This window comes from Fopius arisanus, unplaced genomic scaffold (genome assembly GCF_000806365.1).
Source record: "Fopius arisanus strain USDA-PBARC FA_bdor unplaced genomic scaffold, ASM80636v1 scaffold00042, whole genome shotgun sequence".
Lineage (NCBI taxonomy): Eukaryota > Metazoa > Arthropoda > Insecta > Hymenoptera > Braconidae > Fopius > Fopius arisanus.
Window position 1 is genome coordinate 558489 of NW_011887781.1, and position 15302 is coordinate 573790.

Below are 15302 nucleotides of genomic sequence, written 5' to 3' on the forward strand. Positions count from 1 at the left end.
ATCTGATCTCCTAATTCTTATTTAGCTCACGGCCATTAGAAATCCTACCCCTTTCTTCAATTTCTAACGCCAGTATCGAGACAATATTTTTTTTCCTCGGATAAAATCATTTTTACTCTTCAAAAATCGAATTAGTCTTTAGAAAATGATTTTAATAAATTATCTTGTCGTCGTTTGAGGTGATTAGAAAATTGGGGAAATGTGGATTTGAGGGGAATTTCATATTAGGTCATGTTTTTTGGGTACTCAATCTGTCAAATATACTATCCTGTGCACTAATTAGGGATATCTATTCGCAGAATCCTTGTGGCTGGGATTTTCTGGTGCCCTGTATTCAATGGCTAATGATCTGGTATTATTGCGTTGAGAACCGACATTACATCAACGAGATTATGATCAGGAAACTGGTAATCTCCTCGTGTATGAGAAGTCCATTCGGCGCATACAAATATATCTGAAGAGCGCTAAATACGATTTTTTGTATTTATGTTTTCAATAGATATGAGAGAATCAGGAATAAAAATTCTCCAATGGGCACTATGAGTTGTCAATTCAGGAAAATAATTTCTCAAGTCGAGAATATTATTTATATTCCAGATTTGGGATTGAAATAGGTGGGGAGCTTATTGAATTTAGTGAGGATTTAATTTATAGAGAAAATAATTGGCGGGGGTTGGGAGGTGTACCTTAGGAACTTTCTCGATGAATCTGGTGCCCTAATACGACTCTCGACGAAGCTGACCGCAGGCACAGGGTAATATTCTCACGGTTGCCTCGAGGTTGTCCCTGGGTCTTCCTCCAGGCCCCGGGGGTCGTGGGAGTATCGGTCCCCTCGCGGATCGAAGACCTTTGATCTCCGTCTGGAATTTCGTGGCCGCATCCTCCAGAATCCTTCAACCCATCGCCGGATGTGGCCTTCAATGAAATTTGACCTGTGCCCTCTGACCATTTTTTCATCGTCAAAATACCTCAAGGTCACTCTCGTTTATCCGAGTAATGTGACACACTAGTGGGAAAAATTCCGTTAGATATTCATCGGAGAAAAGAAATTTAGGAATTTATTCTCGGTTATTTATTTTTATTCTTATTTTATTTTTATTTTTTGTGGAGACCTTTTCCTCCCAGAACCCACGGTGACTCCGTGGGAACCCTCGGGAATCGTGAGAACGAATTCTCAATGGGAGATGATTTTTACGGGGATGTAATAGGAAATCAGTCTAGGGAAGGAAGTTTTTACCCAGGGAATCCCTCGGAATTGGAATTAATCTCAATGAGTGGGAGAATGGCAGATTCATTTTTCAAGATCTCATCTCTCGGTGCAAATTCATCATAAAAAAAAAAGTACCAAGGTATCACCAACTAGAACAGTATTTATTTGAATGAAATTAAATAGTATGAAAGGCAGTTGCAACCAATAAATAACATTATCTAACATTTTTATATGAATAATTTTTTTTTATGATGAATCTTTATTTTTTTTCATTATCACAATAAATTTCTACAGCTCAATAGATTTTTTACTGGCGAAAAATTGATTGAAATCATAAAAGTCGATTGAATTTACTTGTGATATTGAAAGTGGCAATAGTTTATGTGAATAGGAATTGAGTTGAATCCCTCAGAGGGATGTCCCACGCATATTATTATATTTCATCCTGTCCTCGAGATCTCTTCTGCTCTGCTGAATGCTTGGTAACTCTGAGAAACTCCAGTCGATTTTCGAAACCACGTTCTCACGGTTTATTCCTTCTCGGGTAGTCGAGACAAACACGATAAAGTTGGTCTCCCGTAGGAAAGTGATGATTCCCAAGAATGAGAGAACCCCCGAGATAAAAAAAAAATCAGGTAGTAACCTATGTGAAGAATTCTGGGAAGCTGTAGCCGTTGTGTGAGAAGCCTCAAGAATTTTTTAATCCGAGTTTATGACCGACATAAAACCTTCTCCAACCGAACAATGGGAAAGATCGTTTGAGAGGCAATAATCGATTTTCGGTGGTTTCACCCCCTTTGTGCCTAGGACTAAATAAACCGACGGACGACATGAGACGTCATGAATTTTTAATGAGCCATGAGCAATACCAGATCATTGGCAATTAAATGTCCCTGATCTTCAAATATCTAGCCGAAAAAAATCCATGACGCGTAAGCATGAAATAATCTCATTAACTTCTCACGCATCGTGAGAATAATTGCCGGTTTCACTCGTATCTCTGGCTTTACTGGTTATCCCAAGAGCCTACAAAAAAACAATTGTCATCTGTGAGAATGTACCACGAGAAATGAAATCTCGGAAAAATAAAAAAGCCAAATCATCCCGATGATTCTCACGAATAATCGAGCACCATGAGACTCGAAGAGGTTGCACAGGAAGTTTTAAAACCCCCGGGTAAAAGACGTAACCGCCGGCAGGTGCTGCACCACCTGACCTAGGACATTTAAATCCCCTGGAATTTAAAAAAAGCAGGTGCTTTAAAACGCCCTTTAAAAAAAGTCGGCCTCTCAAAGGCATTCCAAAGACCCAACGGATATTTCTCTCTCAGAATCCCCGGGGCTTTCCCGGAAAATCCCAGCCCATATTTTCCTCTTTCCCTTTTCCCCTCATTCCAAGAAATGACGGTTGAGTCCTGGAGTGGACTTTCACCCCGAAGGGACAGACTCTTCTCACGAATATTAATGAAACATGAGAAACGAAGAAGTGACTTTCTGAAAAAAAAAATACACAACCGATGGTCAAATTGCCCAGAATCAAAAGCCAGGTGTTGAAGTGGTGGGTATTCTCGAAGAAGAAAGAAAAGATACATTTCCTCGCAACTTTCTGCCTTCTGATGATCCCCTGGATCCTGTTTACACGGTGGTACGTCTTTTAAGGATTAAAAAACGAGAGATAAAGGATTATCTGCTCTGAAGTCGCCTTCACTATTCCGAAACCAATTCTTTTTTATTTCCAACGTCTTGAGGAGGCCGTGTTTATCCCTTGAGGGAGATTTTTTTTCTCACAAGTACCAAAATATTATGAGGGCCGAGGGAGTACTTCCCTTCTCGAAACGGAAATTTTCGACGTTTATGGCTCTTCCATTTTACCTGGACACGTAAAATTCCACCCTGAAGTGGAGGGACTTCTGGTCTCCTGTCCCTTTGAGGTCAGTTTATGTTTTTTTTTCCACACTCTATTTGGAAATTAACTTCTCAAGGTTTTGGGTGCCCTGATATCATGCCAGTGCTATCTGTTTTTTTTTTTTGAAGGTTTGTTTGTTGGAAGCGGTTTTTTTTCTGAAGTCGTGAGTACTGGGAGACACTGGAAACTCCAATCGACTTCAACTTCTCGAATGGAACTTGGATAGTATTAGTGTATCATTAGTCGAGAGGAAGTATGTTGTGAAGTTTTCTCCCACTTCATCGTCGAAGTGGTGGCAGTCGCAGATATCAATTTTCATTATCACCTGCTGGAGTCACAAAACGAGAGAAAAAAAAATTGTCAAGTTGAGGTGAAAACGAAAATTCCAGAATTCGACGTATCGACTTCACCACTGGACTCTTTAATCACTTGATATTTATTTGTATAAAATTTCTAAACCGATAATTGCTGCAGGTCGTTAACTAATTTTTTTCGCACTTCGCGGTTCTCTTGGGAAATATAATACAGAAAAATAATTCCAAACCGAGGATGCAGGAGTGTCCATGCAAATCGGAAAACCTCCGCATACTTCCTCTTCAAAATACTCCCCTATTTCCATGTTACATTGTAAACCGCAGACTCCAACCTTCAACAAAAGATTTCCCAAGCGCCTCGATTTTCCCGAAGACCACCCCTGTAACAACCTCACCTCTACAATTCTCCTGCTGCCCTGACAATTTTACAATCTTAGGGGTAAAAGATACCCTGCAAATCACCCCCTACCCGACAAAGCAGTCGTAAAATTCCGTCACATGACCCTCATATTTTTCTGACCTGAGAAATTTTAAAACGGCTTTTCAACCGACGGTCCGATCCTCCATCTACTTTTCGAGAATGCCTCCTCCAAGATTTTAGATTCCTAATGCCGCCTCACGGATCAGTGAACACCCGAGATGATTCAATTTGTTCAATCCTCTCTGAAATTCCAAAAAATAATCCCCAAAAATTCCTCCACCCCCGCATGCTCTCCCAATCAATAACATACAAAAAGTGACTTTAACCGTTATTGATTGAAGGCCCCACTGTCTACCTGTGCCTTCTCATTTAAAAATCCGGTCCCACCACTCCCACCATTGGGACCACTAGGACCCAAATGGTGAACCTTTCAGCTGCCACGTGTTTCCCTGTTCCCATTGGTACCATATTTCTCTTCGAATTCTTAACCCTTTTCGCTGTTCTACATCTCTCAGGGTTGTACTAACGAATAATGGAGAACAAAGTGGAGAAAAAAAATAGAAAATCATGATCAGTCACTACCCAAGTCACATGAATTCCTGGTGTTGGTTTTATATAAATTAACCCTCTCGCTGGACAGGTGGACCATTTTTTCGCCTTCTTCACCCGCTCTTTCCTCCAAAATTCCGTCATCTCTCATTTAGTTTCTTGGTGGCTTCCTTCATTTTCCTACATTCCTGATCGAATGTCTTCGATTAATTCGAGTTTACAATGTTTTTCACGCCTTCCGAATACGTACCGACGGGTAATTAACATACAACACCATCACGAACGCAGCAATTCATGTCAACTCATTTGTAAATTCCCCTTCCCTCGGCATCATCCGAATTCTTCATCCTCTTCACTATAAAAAATTAACTTTCGATGATGATATGGGATCCTGTTACAACGAGGGTATGAAATTTCTGTTAACATATTTCCACTCGTTGAAATCATACGAGACTTCGAGACTTGTGTCATCGTCTCTGTGAAATCCCTCATTATTTGCGCTTTTTCATGACAAATAAATTCTAAATCCAATGCTTTTGAGTTTTCGGCAGTTACTCCTCATTCCTCATGTCGCCCTGATAAAAAATCTTCGACTAATTTGTATTCACAATGGTTTTCACGCCTCAAACGAATTACAAGTGGGTAATAATAGGCTTGAGATCGACTGACCTATTCATGTCACTCGTCTAGAATTTCTTCTGTATAAAAAAAAAAAATTATATATGAGTCTCGATGATTCCAGTGGTCTCAGGTCTTCTTGGAGTCCTGCTACCCTGATTTTTTTTGGGGGGTTTAAAGTGTCTGCCGACCCCTGAAATTATTCTTCCTCTGTTGGAATGGCGTAAAAGCGAATCTCTGAAAATTCTCCTCCAAGTGCTTTCTGAAGTCCTGGCATTCTTGTTTACTAAAGTCATTTCTTTTGAATAGAAGTGAAATTCGGCGTGAAATTGATCCCCAGGAGCATTCAGGTTACACTATTCACCATTCTATACCTGGGGATTTTGTAGGCAAGTGCCACCTGCTCTCCTGATACTTCAGACCCATGGAGTTGAGACTAAACCCTTTCTGGTCAGTTCCACTTGGAATCTTTATCTTATTTCTTGGTGTATTAATACGGGATAACCGGTTACGGTTATTTTAGTTTATACCGCGTGTCTCAAGGGTTGAACAAACATCGCGAACAATCTCAACGAATTTGAATAAACGGGAGATTTTCTATTTTCAAGGGAAATAGGACAAATTTTTTGTCAAATCCTATTACCAATTCTCGGTTTCTTCTCAACGACTTCATCTACCTCGTCATTTATGCTCTCTTAATATTAGTGCCTCCTGCAAATACTTCTTCACAACAATACTAGTTCTATTGACTCCATGTGCGGATAGAATCTACTCCTGATACTTATGACAGCACCTGGTGGAACTCTATTCACCCCTGGGGAAGGGCAAAGGGATATTTTAATGTACCTCTCACCCTCGTGTACTGCCCTGCCCCAATTATCTCAACATGTCATTTTGAAGAGTGAATGTCAAAAGTCTAGGAATAAAAGGTTTGAGTCAGGTGCGTGAAAATGTATGTCAAGTCCCGGAGATACTATTTTTTCGCCGGAAAATATCAGTTCATTATCTTTTCACTGACCCATTTCCTCAGACAGAAAACTTCCAAATCTGTCCTTGAAATGAATTAAAAATTGATGAAAAATCTATGCGCCGTTTTCACTCATGAAATAATTTTTATCGTACCTTGAAGTGATAAATATTATTTCTTACCGTTGGAAGGACGTCTTTTTCCTCCTTTAAAAAGGACTAACGGCTTCTCACAAGTCATGAGATCCTAATGCAGTTGTTTACTGAAGGGATCGTCATGAAAACCTCAAGGTCATAAGGACCTAGTTGTTTATCTTGATTTCTATATATTTTATGAGCTTATGCTCGTAGACTTTCGAATTCCGACATCTAATACAAAATTACGTCGTCGCAGGATAAAACATTCACATCGCCAGCTGCCACTTACAATAAATATAATTTTCAATTGTCATTAAGATCAGAAAAATCAGGGAAATTGACATCTTCAATAATTTCTTTTTAGTGTTAGCTGAAATCTTTGACACGTGAATGAAAACAGCAAATGTGAGAAACAGAAAATTTTCTCTTATCCCTCCAGTTTTTAATTGCTTTCTAACCTTCTCCCCTGGCATTTACAGGAGGCCATATCTCCATTGACTTGCAAACCCTAAATTCTGCTACCTGAAATGTCCTTACCAGGTACCCATCGATCACCAGCTCTTCCAGTCTGATTTCCTGTTCTAGAAATGGAGCAGACTCTCCAAACTTTCAACCCTATCCTTTCAATTATTTCCGTGAGGGATTATTCTCACCCAGAAGGAAAACCCGAGGTGTCCCTTAGGAATTCGACTTCACCTTCTCCAGATTTCTGTAGTCCTGCTTCAAGTATTCACTGTTGTTGCCCCGTACAAGACGCTTTCTCACGCTGAGAAACCGGAGGATTCTCCACAATGCACTAAATATTCTTCTTTTTTTTTCTCCCTCCAGCGAATTCAATGTGACTGGGATCAATGATCAATAGAAGCGAGGTGGAGGATGTTCTTTATGGAAGAAGAATTCAATAGCATTAAAGCGTTCACCAAAATTTTTTCAGCCGCACCAGGGAGACCTGAGAAAAAATGCGAAATCGGGAGTAAAAATTACCAGAGAATTGAAAATTCATTATTGCATCCCATGAATGCATAAGTCCTCGATAAGGATATTTCCAGGGATTTCATATAAAATTCCCCATTGAAAATGGAGCATTAATTAATCATAAATTTGTTTCAATTTGCAAAGAAAAGAAAATAGACAAGTTTCGGGGCGCGGGGAAGGGCGCCCTTTTTGGTCAGGGAAAAAATGGAAAATTGGTCAGTCCATCCATGAATAAATTGGGTGAAGACATTTATTATGGGATTCCCGTCATAAGAGATGGTTGATTAACCTCTCGAGTCTGAATGTTTTCCTGTTACCAGAAGCGCCATGCGCCTTCGCCGTTTTCCCACGCGCCCTCACAACGTTCTCACGCGCCCAACGTCTCACATATTCTCTTACTTTTTTTTTCCACATATATTCCCTTCCTTTTATTTCCTTTCTCATCCCAAACACTTGCTGTCGACGTGAGAAAAAAAAATGAGCCGTCATCACCTCTCAGGATGGCCCCATAAACCATTTTACTGGCCCCGGGGATCTTGATGAAAAAGTTTCGGGAGTTTTTCAATCGCCATGAAATTTCAACATTTTCAATCTCTCAATTTTCCCAATGAGTGCATTCCAAGGCTCGTAACAATATATAGAATTCCCGATGAATTAAACAATGGATGATTGCTGATGGAGGGATGAGATTGAATTGGTCACTTCCTGACGACAACTGGAGCGTGGGATAGCGATTTCTCAGGGGCTAAAGATTATGTGATTCGGTAGTAGGCGGTTAGACATTCGAAAGAGTTAATTCGTTACCCTTTTCACTGGCTAGCTCAGACTCAATGGACTTCTCTATCACGTCGTCGAGGAATTGAGAAAAAAAAATCTTCCCACGGGAGTTTATATGTGTCGCACTGGAAATGGCTGTGGAATGTCGGTTATATGCACTCGTGAGAATCTTCGCAGCTTCAGGGGAAACTGATTCCCAGTTGGAATAGGAGATCAGAGAAGGGTAGCTGGTCGGGTTTGGTTTTGTTAGCTACCCCTCATCAGCCACTTCTTTCAAGAAGAAATTAAGGATTCAGGAGACGAAACTCTCGCCCATTCACCCACAAATCTCAATAATCTTCACGAAAAAATATTCTGCAGCTCGAACCTATCGATCAGCCACAAATATTCTCAACAAATCATTCACTTCACTGTCCAACATTATTACGAATTATTTCCGCTACATTAATTAACGTCTTCCGTCTTCAGCAAGTGAATATTATCACTTGCTTTTCAAAGGTGTGGAATTTCAGAGTAATTTTTTCCTGAGTATGAGGTATGGGGGATTTTTAAATGGTGATGTGCCCCAAAATAGAAAAGGCGGAATGAGTTTTATTGGAAAATGTTAGAGAAAAAAAGAGAAAAAAAAGTTAGTACCTCCTGATATTCCTCCCGAAGGGCAAACCCCATAACCCGATAACTCCTCAACCAATCTCATCCTGATGTGTGCCTGTTATACCAGGGCACTGAATTCAGCCCCAACTTCGGCTTCTTCTCACGGTGCTCGAACCAACGGTTACGCATGTGTCCGCGACCACCCAAAATCTCATTATTTCCCTCATCGTGAGAAAATAAGAGTCCTGGGAAATATCTCTCTCTCACTATCACTTTACAAGTGTTTATTGCACCCGGAGCTGCATTCTTTCGTCTCTCCCACGCGGTGCAACGCATCTTGTGCTCGATTTTTAAAGCCTTTCTCAATATTATTTACGTTATACCTATTTGTTATTTCATATATTTTTTTAAATTTCAACCCTCCGGACGAAACACTGACTTTTGGGTGACCGGTGGAATTGACTTTTTGACGGTTGACTAACCCTTTTTTTTTTTTTTGGTGGCAAAGTTTAACTAGCGGTGAGTTAGAAGTGACAGTTGTCCCATGGGGAATAGGATAGGGTGGTTAGGATCGTCCTAACGCAAGACCTGTGTTTAGAAAGACCAGGGGAGTATGGGACAGCAGTAGCTAGGCGAATGTGTGGTGCAAAAAGGTTAGAAAGAGTGAAAAGTCGACAACTGGTTGTACCTTTCCCGTCGTCCTTGGGAAATCCAAGCGAATCGAGAATCCTCTTCGTAAGATGCTTGCCGTTAGCTACATCCACTATCTCTTCTCCACATTCATTTTCGTATCCTACATCAAACGGTTTTGCGATCATTGAAATATTTAAAAATAAACCTAGGCATTCTCTCATTTTTCGTCGTCGATTATAATTTGTTGATTAATCGAGACAATCGATTTCGAAAAAATTGGGAAAAAAATCGGTGGTTTATTGTGGATATCAATCGGTTCATGAATATTCAAAATGAATTTCCTGTAATTACTTGAAAAATTCAATACATTTGAAAAATAAAAATATATCCTGATTATCATCCCCTGTTACATAGCCCGACATGTGTTGCTCTTCTAAGCCGAGAGAGCATCGAGCTACACCACCTTAACCCACTTTTGGACTTGTAGCCGTTGCTGTGCCACTGCTTTAACATCGATGCTCTCCTGGCAATTTACTTATTAATTTAGATTATGTCGTGCAAGAGCTAATTGCTCGGAAGATGATGATCCAGGGCCCGTGGAATTCCGAGGGCTCGAATTCCCTGAAAATTCCTCCATCATTTGTCAACGCAACATAACAATGTCAATCCACACCGCCAATCCATTTAGCATAAATTGCATAAATAATCACCGCTGAATTACGCCATTGAATCGACCAGAGCCACCGAGAAAAAGATTAACTGCATAATAAAAATGCCGAATAAATCCTGGGTAATATTTCGTGGTCCTCTATGATCTTCGCTCGTATGATTACATATCAAAAGATATCAAAAGAATTGTTTGAATTCATTTCGAAGAATTAATTCATTGATAAAAAAATACTGTCATTGAATTCTTCGAAACGGAAAAGACTGCTGTGCACCTTCTGTTCTCCTAATGATATGATACAGTTTATTGGACTTCTTCAGATTGGAATGTGGCGTCAATGACACTTGTTGCCAGTGTGTTTATGATATACGATAACTCAGGGATAATTGTGATAACATCAGGCGCATGCGCTCCGAGCAATTGATAATTGCATCGGTATGTGCAACCGCCTGGATTTTTATACTTTACTGATAATGTGACTATGTTTGCTATGTATGCTATTGAACAAACAGATGGTGAGAGTTGCTGTTGGCATGTGCTACCATTCATGGCAGTCCGTCGGTGGGGTTAAAAGAAATTGTGTAAAAACCACATTACCACTGTAATAATTCAGTTAACTTCTACTTGTTTCTGTTCGCCTTTTACAATACTGTCAGACTGTCTCATTTTTTCTCGGGTAAAAACTTAAATTATTGCCCATTTGCTTTATCCGGCCATTTTTTAATGAAGCCAGTCTTTAATGAAGGAGTTATTGCCGATATCTCGGTATTTTTCATTTTTTTTTTCCAGTAATTTTTGAGAAACATGTTTGTAATGTAAAATTGACTTGTTAAAATATACGGTTTGCAAATTTTATTATTATTCAATGCCGATTCGATAGGGGTATTGGATGGTTATCCAGAGTGCGTATGTTCGCCTGTCTCGAGAACTAACAGATTTCAGACCCTAAACAACTGGTTTCCCTTTCCATTAAAAAAATCAACGGACAGTCCGCTGTGGTCAGTGTTACCTCGCCGATCTTTTTATGGTGCCCTAGTACCAGTCCAAACAAAAACACCGACCTCCAATCCCAATCGGTTTTTTATATTGATTAGACTGCCCATTCATGGGAATATATATATACTTCATTGAAGTATTTAAGTTATATTGGAAATAATTATTCTAGGATTCTCGAGAATTAATTTATTGATCTATGCGATTAATTCAATGTTTCAGGGAATCAATTGACAATATTCAATGGCCAATCGACAATTCAAGTCGGTGGTAAATGGAGCAAGAACAAGGGAGGAGTAGAGCGTCCATTCCTAGGGATAATCTCGGGATTAGTGGTAAATAGGGCTAGGATATTAGAATTAGCAGCTGCCAGTCAGGATAGAGTTGTAATTACTATCAGGGGAGATGTGCAGCCATTACCACCCGGCAGTTTATTGGACAGAACGGCACCTCTTCAACGCATGCAGCAGGTGAGAGGAAATGTCTCTGAATATATTTTTCTTCTCTCTCTCTTTATCGGAGTAATTGAGGGTACGATTTTTTTTTCCGGCAGACACCCGCATCCGGTCCCCCTGGCATCATGGATGATCTTATATTTTCTGGAGCTGGCAGTGGATGTGCAGGCGATGATGAGGATGAAGATTGCACCCCAATTTACGATCCAAATTCAGGTAATTGCGGGAAAACCAGTGAAGATCTGTGGAATTTGGTTGAATACATTTATTTATAGGTGATTTCAAATTTATTCGCCTCGCAGGTAATAATCAAATATTCCAGGCGAACCGTTTTCAAAATCCGATTTTTTTTTGCAACAACCAGCGCTCGTGTTCACGTTTAATCTTCAGTAGAAAAAAATGTCATTAAAAAACCCATGTATACACCAGCCGGACAGACCCGATCATATGAATTTCTACTTTACTCACTGCTATCGATTGATATAAAAAATAATCAAGTGAATAACAAATTGACTTTAAAAATTGAACATTAGAATTTCACAAAGTTTGGAGTTTGATTCAGTAAAATTCCTCAAATAGTTTTGAAGTTATACAGGAAAATGTTGTTTCTCGTAAGTGGTGCTCCTGCATACAGTTCCTTTATAAGAACACATGATATATAGTTTTTCGTGTAGTATGAAAGGAGAGACGTTTAGCACTCCCCTAGACAAGGACGGAATACACATATAAATGGTAAGGCACTGTCGCCTTTGGCGACGCTTACCACCATTTTTTTTTATATTATATATAATCGAATTTTATAACTCCCTCCATCCTTCCTCTCAATTTTTTTGATTACAACAAATAAATTGTTATTGATGAGAGAATTATTCCAAGGATGCTGTCGTCAATAGCATTTCAATTTTGTAATGAGAATTACAATTGAATGAGTATTGAGAGGAGAAATGATAAATCGAAAATTACCCTATACCGATACACATCTAGTTCCCTCGAATGGCTGTTGTGCTACCTCCAGTCATTTCTGTATTCCCAGTTGTATCTTCAATTCATTTGCATATTTAGGGATCTCTCACACTAAAGATAAACTTCCGTTAGTTTCTCCCGAATCCAACGGCTACCTCTTGGCCATTTCTCGTCGCCTGATGAAAAATCTGCTGTGGCCGACTAAAAACGGAATTAATGGCTCTCTCTATCAGAATTAAACAAAAGGCTCAAATTCCAATTCTGTGGTTTTAATTACTTCAACGGCTTCCAACACTTCCAAATTTTATTTATATACCCTTTTTTCGAGAAGAATTAGATTAACGCCTGCGTGGACTATCTATCGAATGCTATGATTTAAAAAATTAATTGAGGTCAAGGAAAAGGCTATCGATATTCTCTTCATGCGAGTTTCGATTGGATACGAAATGGCAACGAATTGTTGAAACGGTGATTGGGGCGACTTGTAACCCGTGGGCGGAATTGCCGATGCAATCGGATATTTTTATTTAAACCCGGATCAATAGATTCGCTCACAACCGGATAAATCATCACTCGTGTGCGAAGCATTCGACAAATGTGAGCACTAGGATAATTTCCGCATTCTCTCTTGGTTTCCGAAAGTTAGAAGAGGTGTTAGGAAAATGTCACTGATTTTCCAGATGACTTGATAACGCCAGTGTACGTTGCACCAACGAGATTACCACCAACAGCAAAACCAAAGAAAGAGAATATCCAGGAGCGTCCATCCTGCGACGACGAAGAAGACTGCGAAGAAGGATCTGGTGATCCTGGAACCACCGAAGAAGTTATCGTAACATCAGTCACAGGTAAATGATTAAATTTCGAAAAATTCGCTCGATACCACGTGGAAGGCTTTCCCCCTGGTATCCATCTCGCCAACTCGAAATATTGATCCCCGCAGTAGAACCTCAGCAACTTGTGACCATTCCAATAATTATACAAAAAGAGCCGTTTATCATCGAATCCCTCTCTCGAAATGTTCCTCTTCAATTTTTTCATTTGCCATTGACGTCATTTGACGCTGAGTGTTATCACAGGGAAATCTATTTCCAGCGTTAGAAAAATCAATTCCACGGGAACGGTTGAAATTTAATCTGGACATTGATTTTCCCTTATTTACAATGAAAAATAATTCACATGAAATGTGATGCCTTTTGGTACGTCCCTGCTATCACCTACGCACGCGTCTATTTCCCTTGTTACCTCAGTGCCGCTGTGAAAATTTCTGGAAAAACCAATTTTTTTTTTAATATATCAAAGATAATATCCGGAGTTTTGGGTGGTCGCTCGAATTTTGCTGTTATTGGGTTATTTGTTTAATACATATTTGGGTACAGATGCGAGCTCGGTGACATTTACAACACAACGTGAATCTTCTACAAGTCATACGAGTACTCAGGCATCAACAGGCTCAACTCCAGTTTCTCGTGGCACTGTATCCACCACATTTACACAGTACAATGCGTCCAGTACAGAAACTGACTCTACGCACACCAGGTATGATATTACATTTTTTTTTAAATAAATCCCCCAATCATTTTTCAATATCACCTTCTACCTAATATCATCTGAACTCTTCGTACGCATTCTTCTCCTTTTATTTTCAATATTTGAACGCGAAAATCATTAATTACCTTAGAAATTTGAGATTTTAGTCTAACAGCTGTTTACTTTCTCGTATTTAAATAATCTGTGTGTACAAAAAATAGTAACCAATTTGTAGGGAAATGTTATAGAGATTTATTTGACTTCTGATTACAATGATAAATGATGACTTGTATTCATGATGCTGTGGCTTTTGGGGATCTGTCATTTCAGCACAACTGTAACGCCACGTACAACAAGTGCGACAACTCACTCAACAACAACAACAACAACGAGAATGACAGATCCACCGCCCTACCATCCTGAGGTGTATACACCAGGTCCTCCGATAAAAAAATATCCACCAACAGTGCCGAGTATTCACACAGAAGCAGCCAAGCACACAGCCCTGATAATCGTCATAATAGCTGGTGCACTGATTGCTATTATTCTCATTATTCTACTGATCCTGAAATTCAAAAATCGTCCTGATACTCACTACAAAGTCGACGAGACCAAGAACTTCTGTCAAGATCCAAATGCCGCTCTACTCGGTGCCACTGGCTCAGATCAACAGTACAACGGTGCCTTGAAAGCCGGAACAAACGGAAGTAAAAACGGTAAAAAATGTGAATTAAAGGAGATCAAAGAGTGGTTTGTCTGAAGTTATTGATTATTCATGAGATCGCTAATGGACGGGCGATCAAAAATCCAACGAGATTAATCAGGAAAAATGGTAGCACATGTATTACAATGTAGAATTTAGTGGAGCTTTTTGAAGTGGATCGTCCGCCGTCCATTAGAACACAAAAAATATCGAGTTGATGAAGCAAGCCAAGACTGACTGTGTTAGAAAAAAAAAAAAAGATAAAAACAATACGTCGATTTTCATCGAGGAAAAATCGATCTGCATAAGTGAGATTTTTATTTCAAGCGAGAGTCGTTGTGTGTGCGATTGTATTTATTATTTGTATGCAATAATTAATTAATACGTATATATAAAATCGAGGGGCTGGCGCACGTCAACTCACTTGTGAATTTTTTGCTGACAACAATAGTGCGATTTTGTGGTGGTGATGGTGATGGGTGAACGAAAGTAAATCATTAGCGTTTACTAATTTAAGTGACTATGCTAATAACTTATTGTTGTATAGAAGAAATATAAATATATATAAATTATTATAACTTATGTTATATGTGTAAATTGTTTATTAAATTCATAGAAAATTTATTATTGAGTGGTGGAGGCATAAACGAGAAATGTTTGCTATGATGAGTGGAGAAAACGGAAATTCGAGGATTTCTCGAATGAACATAGTAGTACTCTCATTATAGTCGCGACTATATGCAACTATACCCACCGTGTGTACGCTGATTTTTTTTTTTTTTTTCATAGCAAATTAAAATATGAAAGAAATTTATTTTATTCCTCGCGTTTCGCTCGGTTAAATCGGTTAGAGGTGCAATATACTATTTCAGATTTATTTTCCACCAAATT

The 15302-nt window shown here is 39.2% G+C and overlaps 1 protein-coding gene across 1 annotated transcript in view; it reads left to right on the forward strand.

Moving 5' to 3' along the window:
• The window catches only part of LOC105266942 (neurexin-1), a 98015-nt gene that overhangs the window by 78362 nt on the left and 4351 nt on the right, over positions 1–15302 (forward strand). The window contains exons 21-25 of the mRNA XM_011305456.1: positions 10983–11230; positions 11314–11431; positions 12859–13026; positions 13558–13717; positions 14039–14462. Of these exons, the coding sequence (XP_011303758.1) occupies positions 10983–11230; positions 11314–11431; positions 12859–13026; positions 13558–13717; positions 14039–14462 (1118 nt within the window). The remainder of the gene's footprint in view (positions 1–10982; positions 11231–11313; positions 11432–12858; positions 13027–13557; positions 13718–14038; positions 14463–15302) is intronic.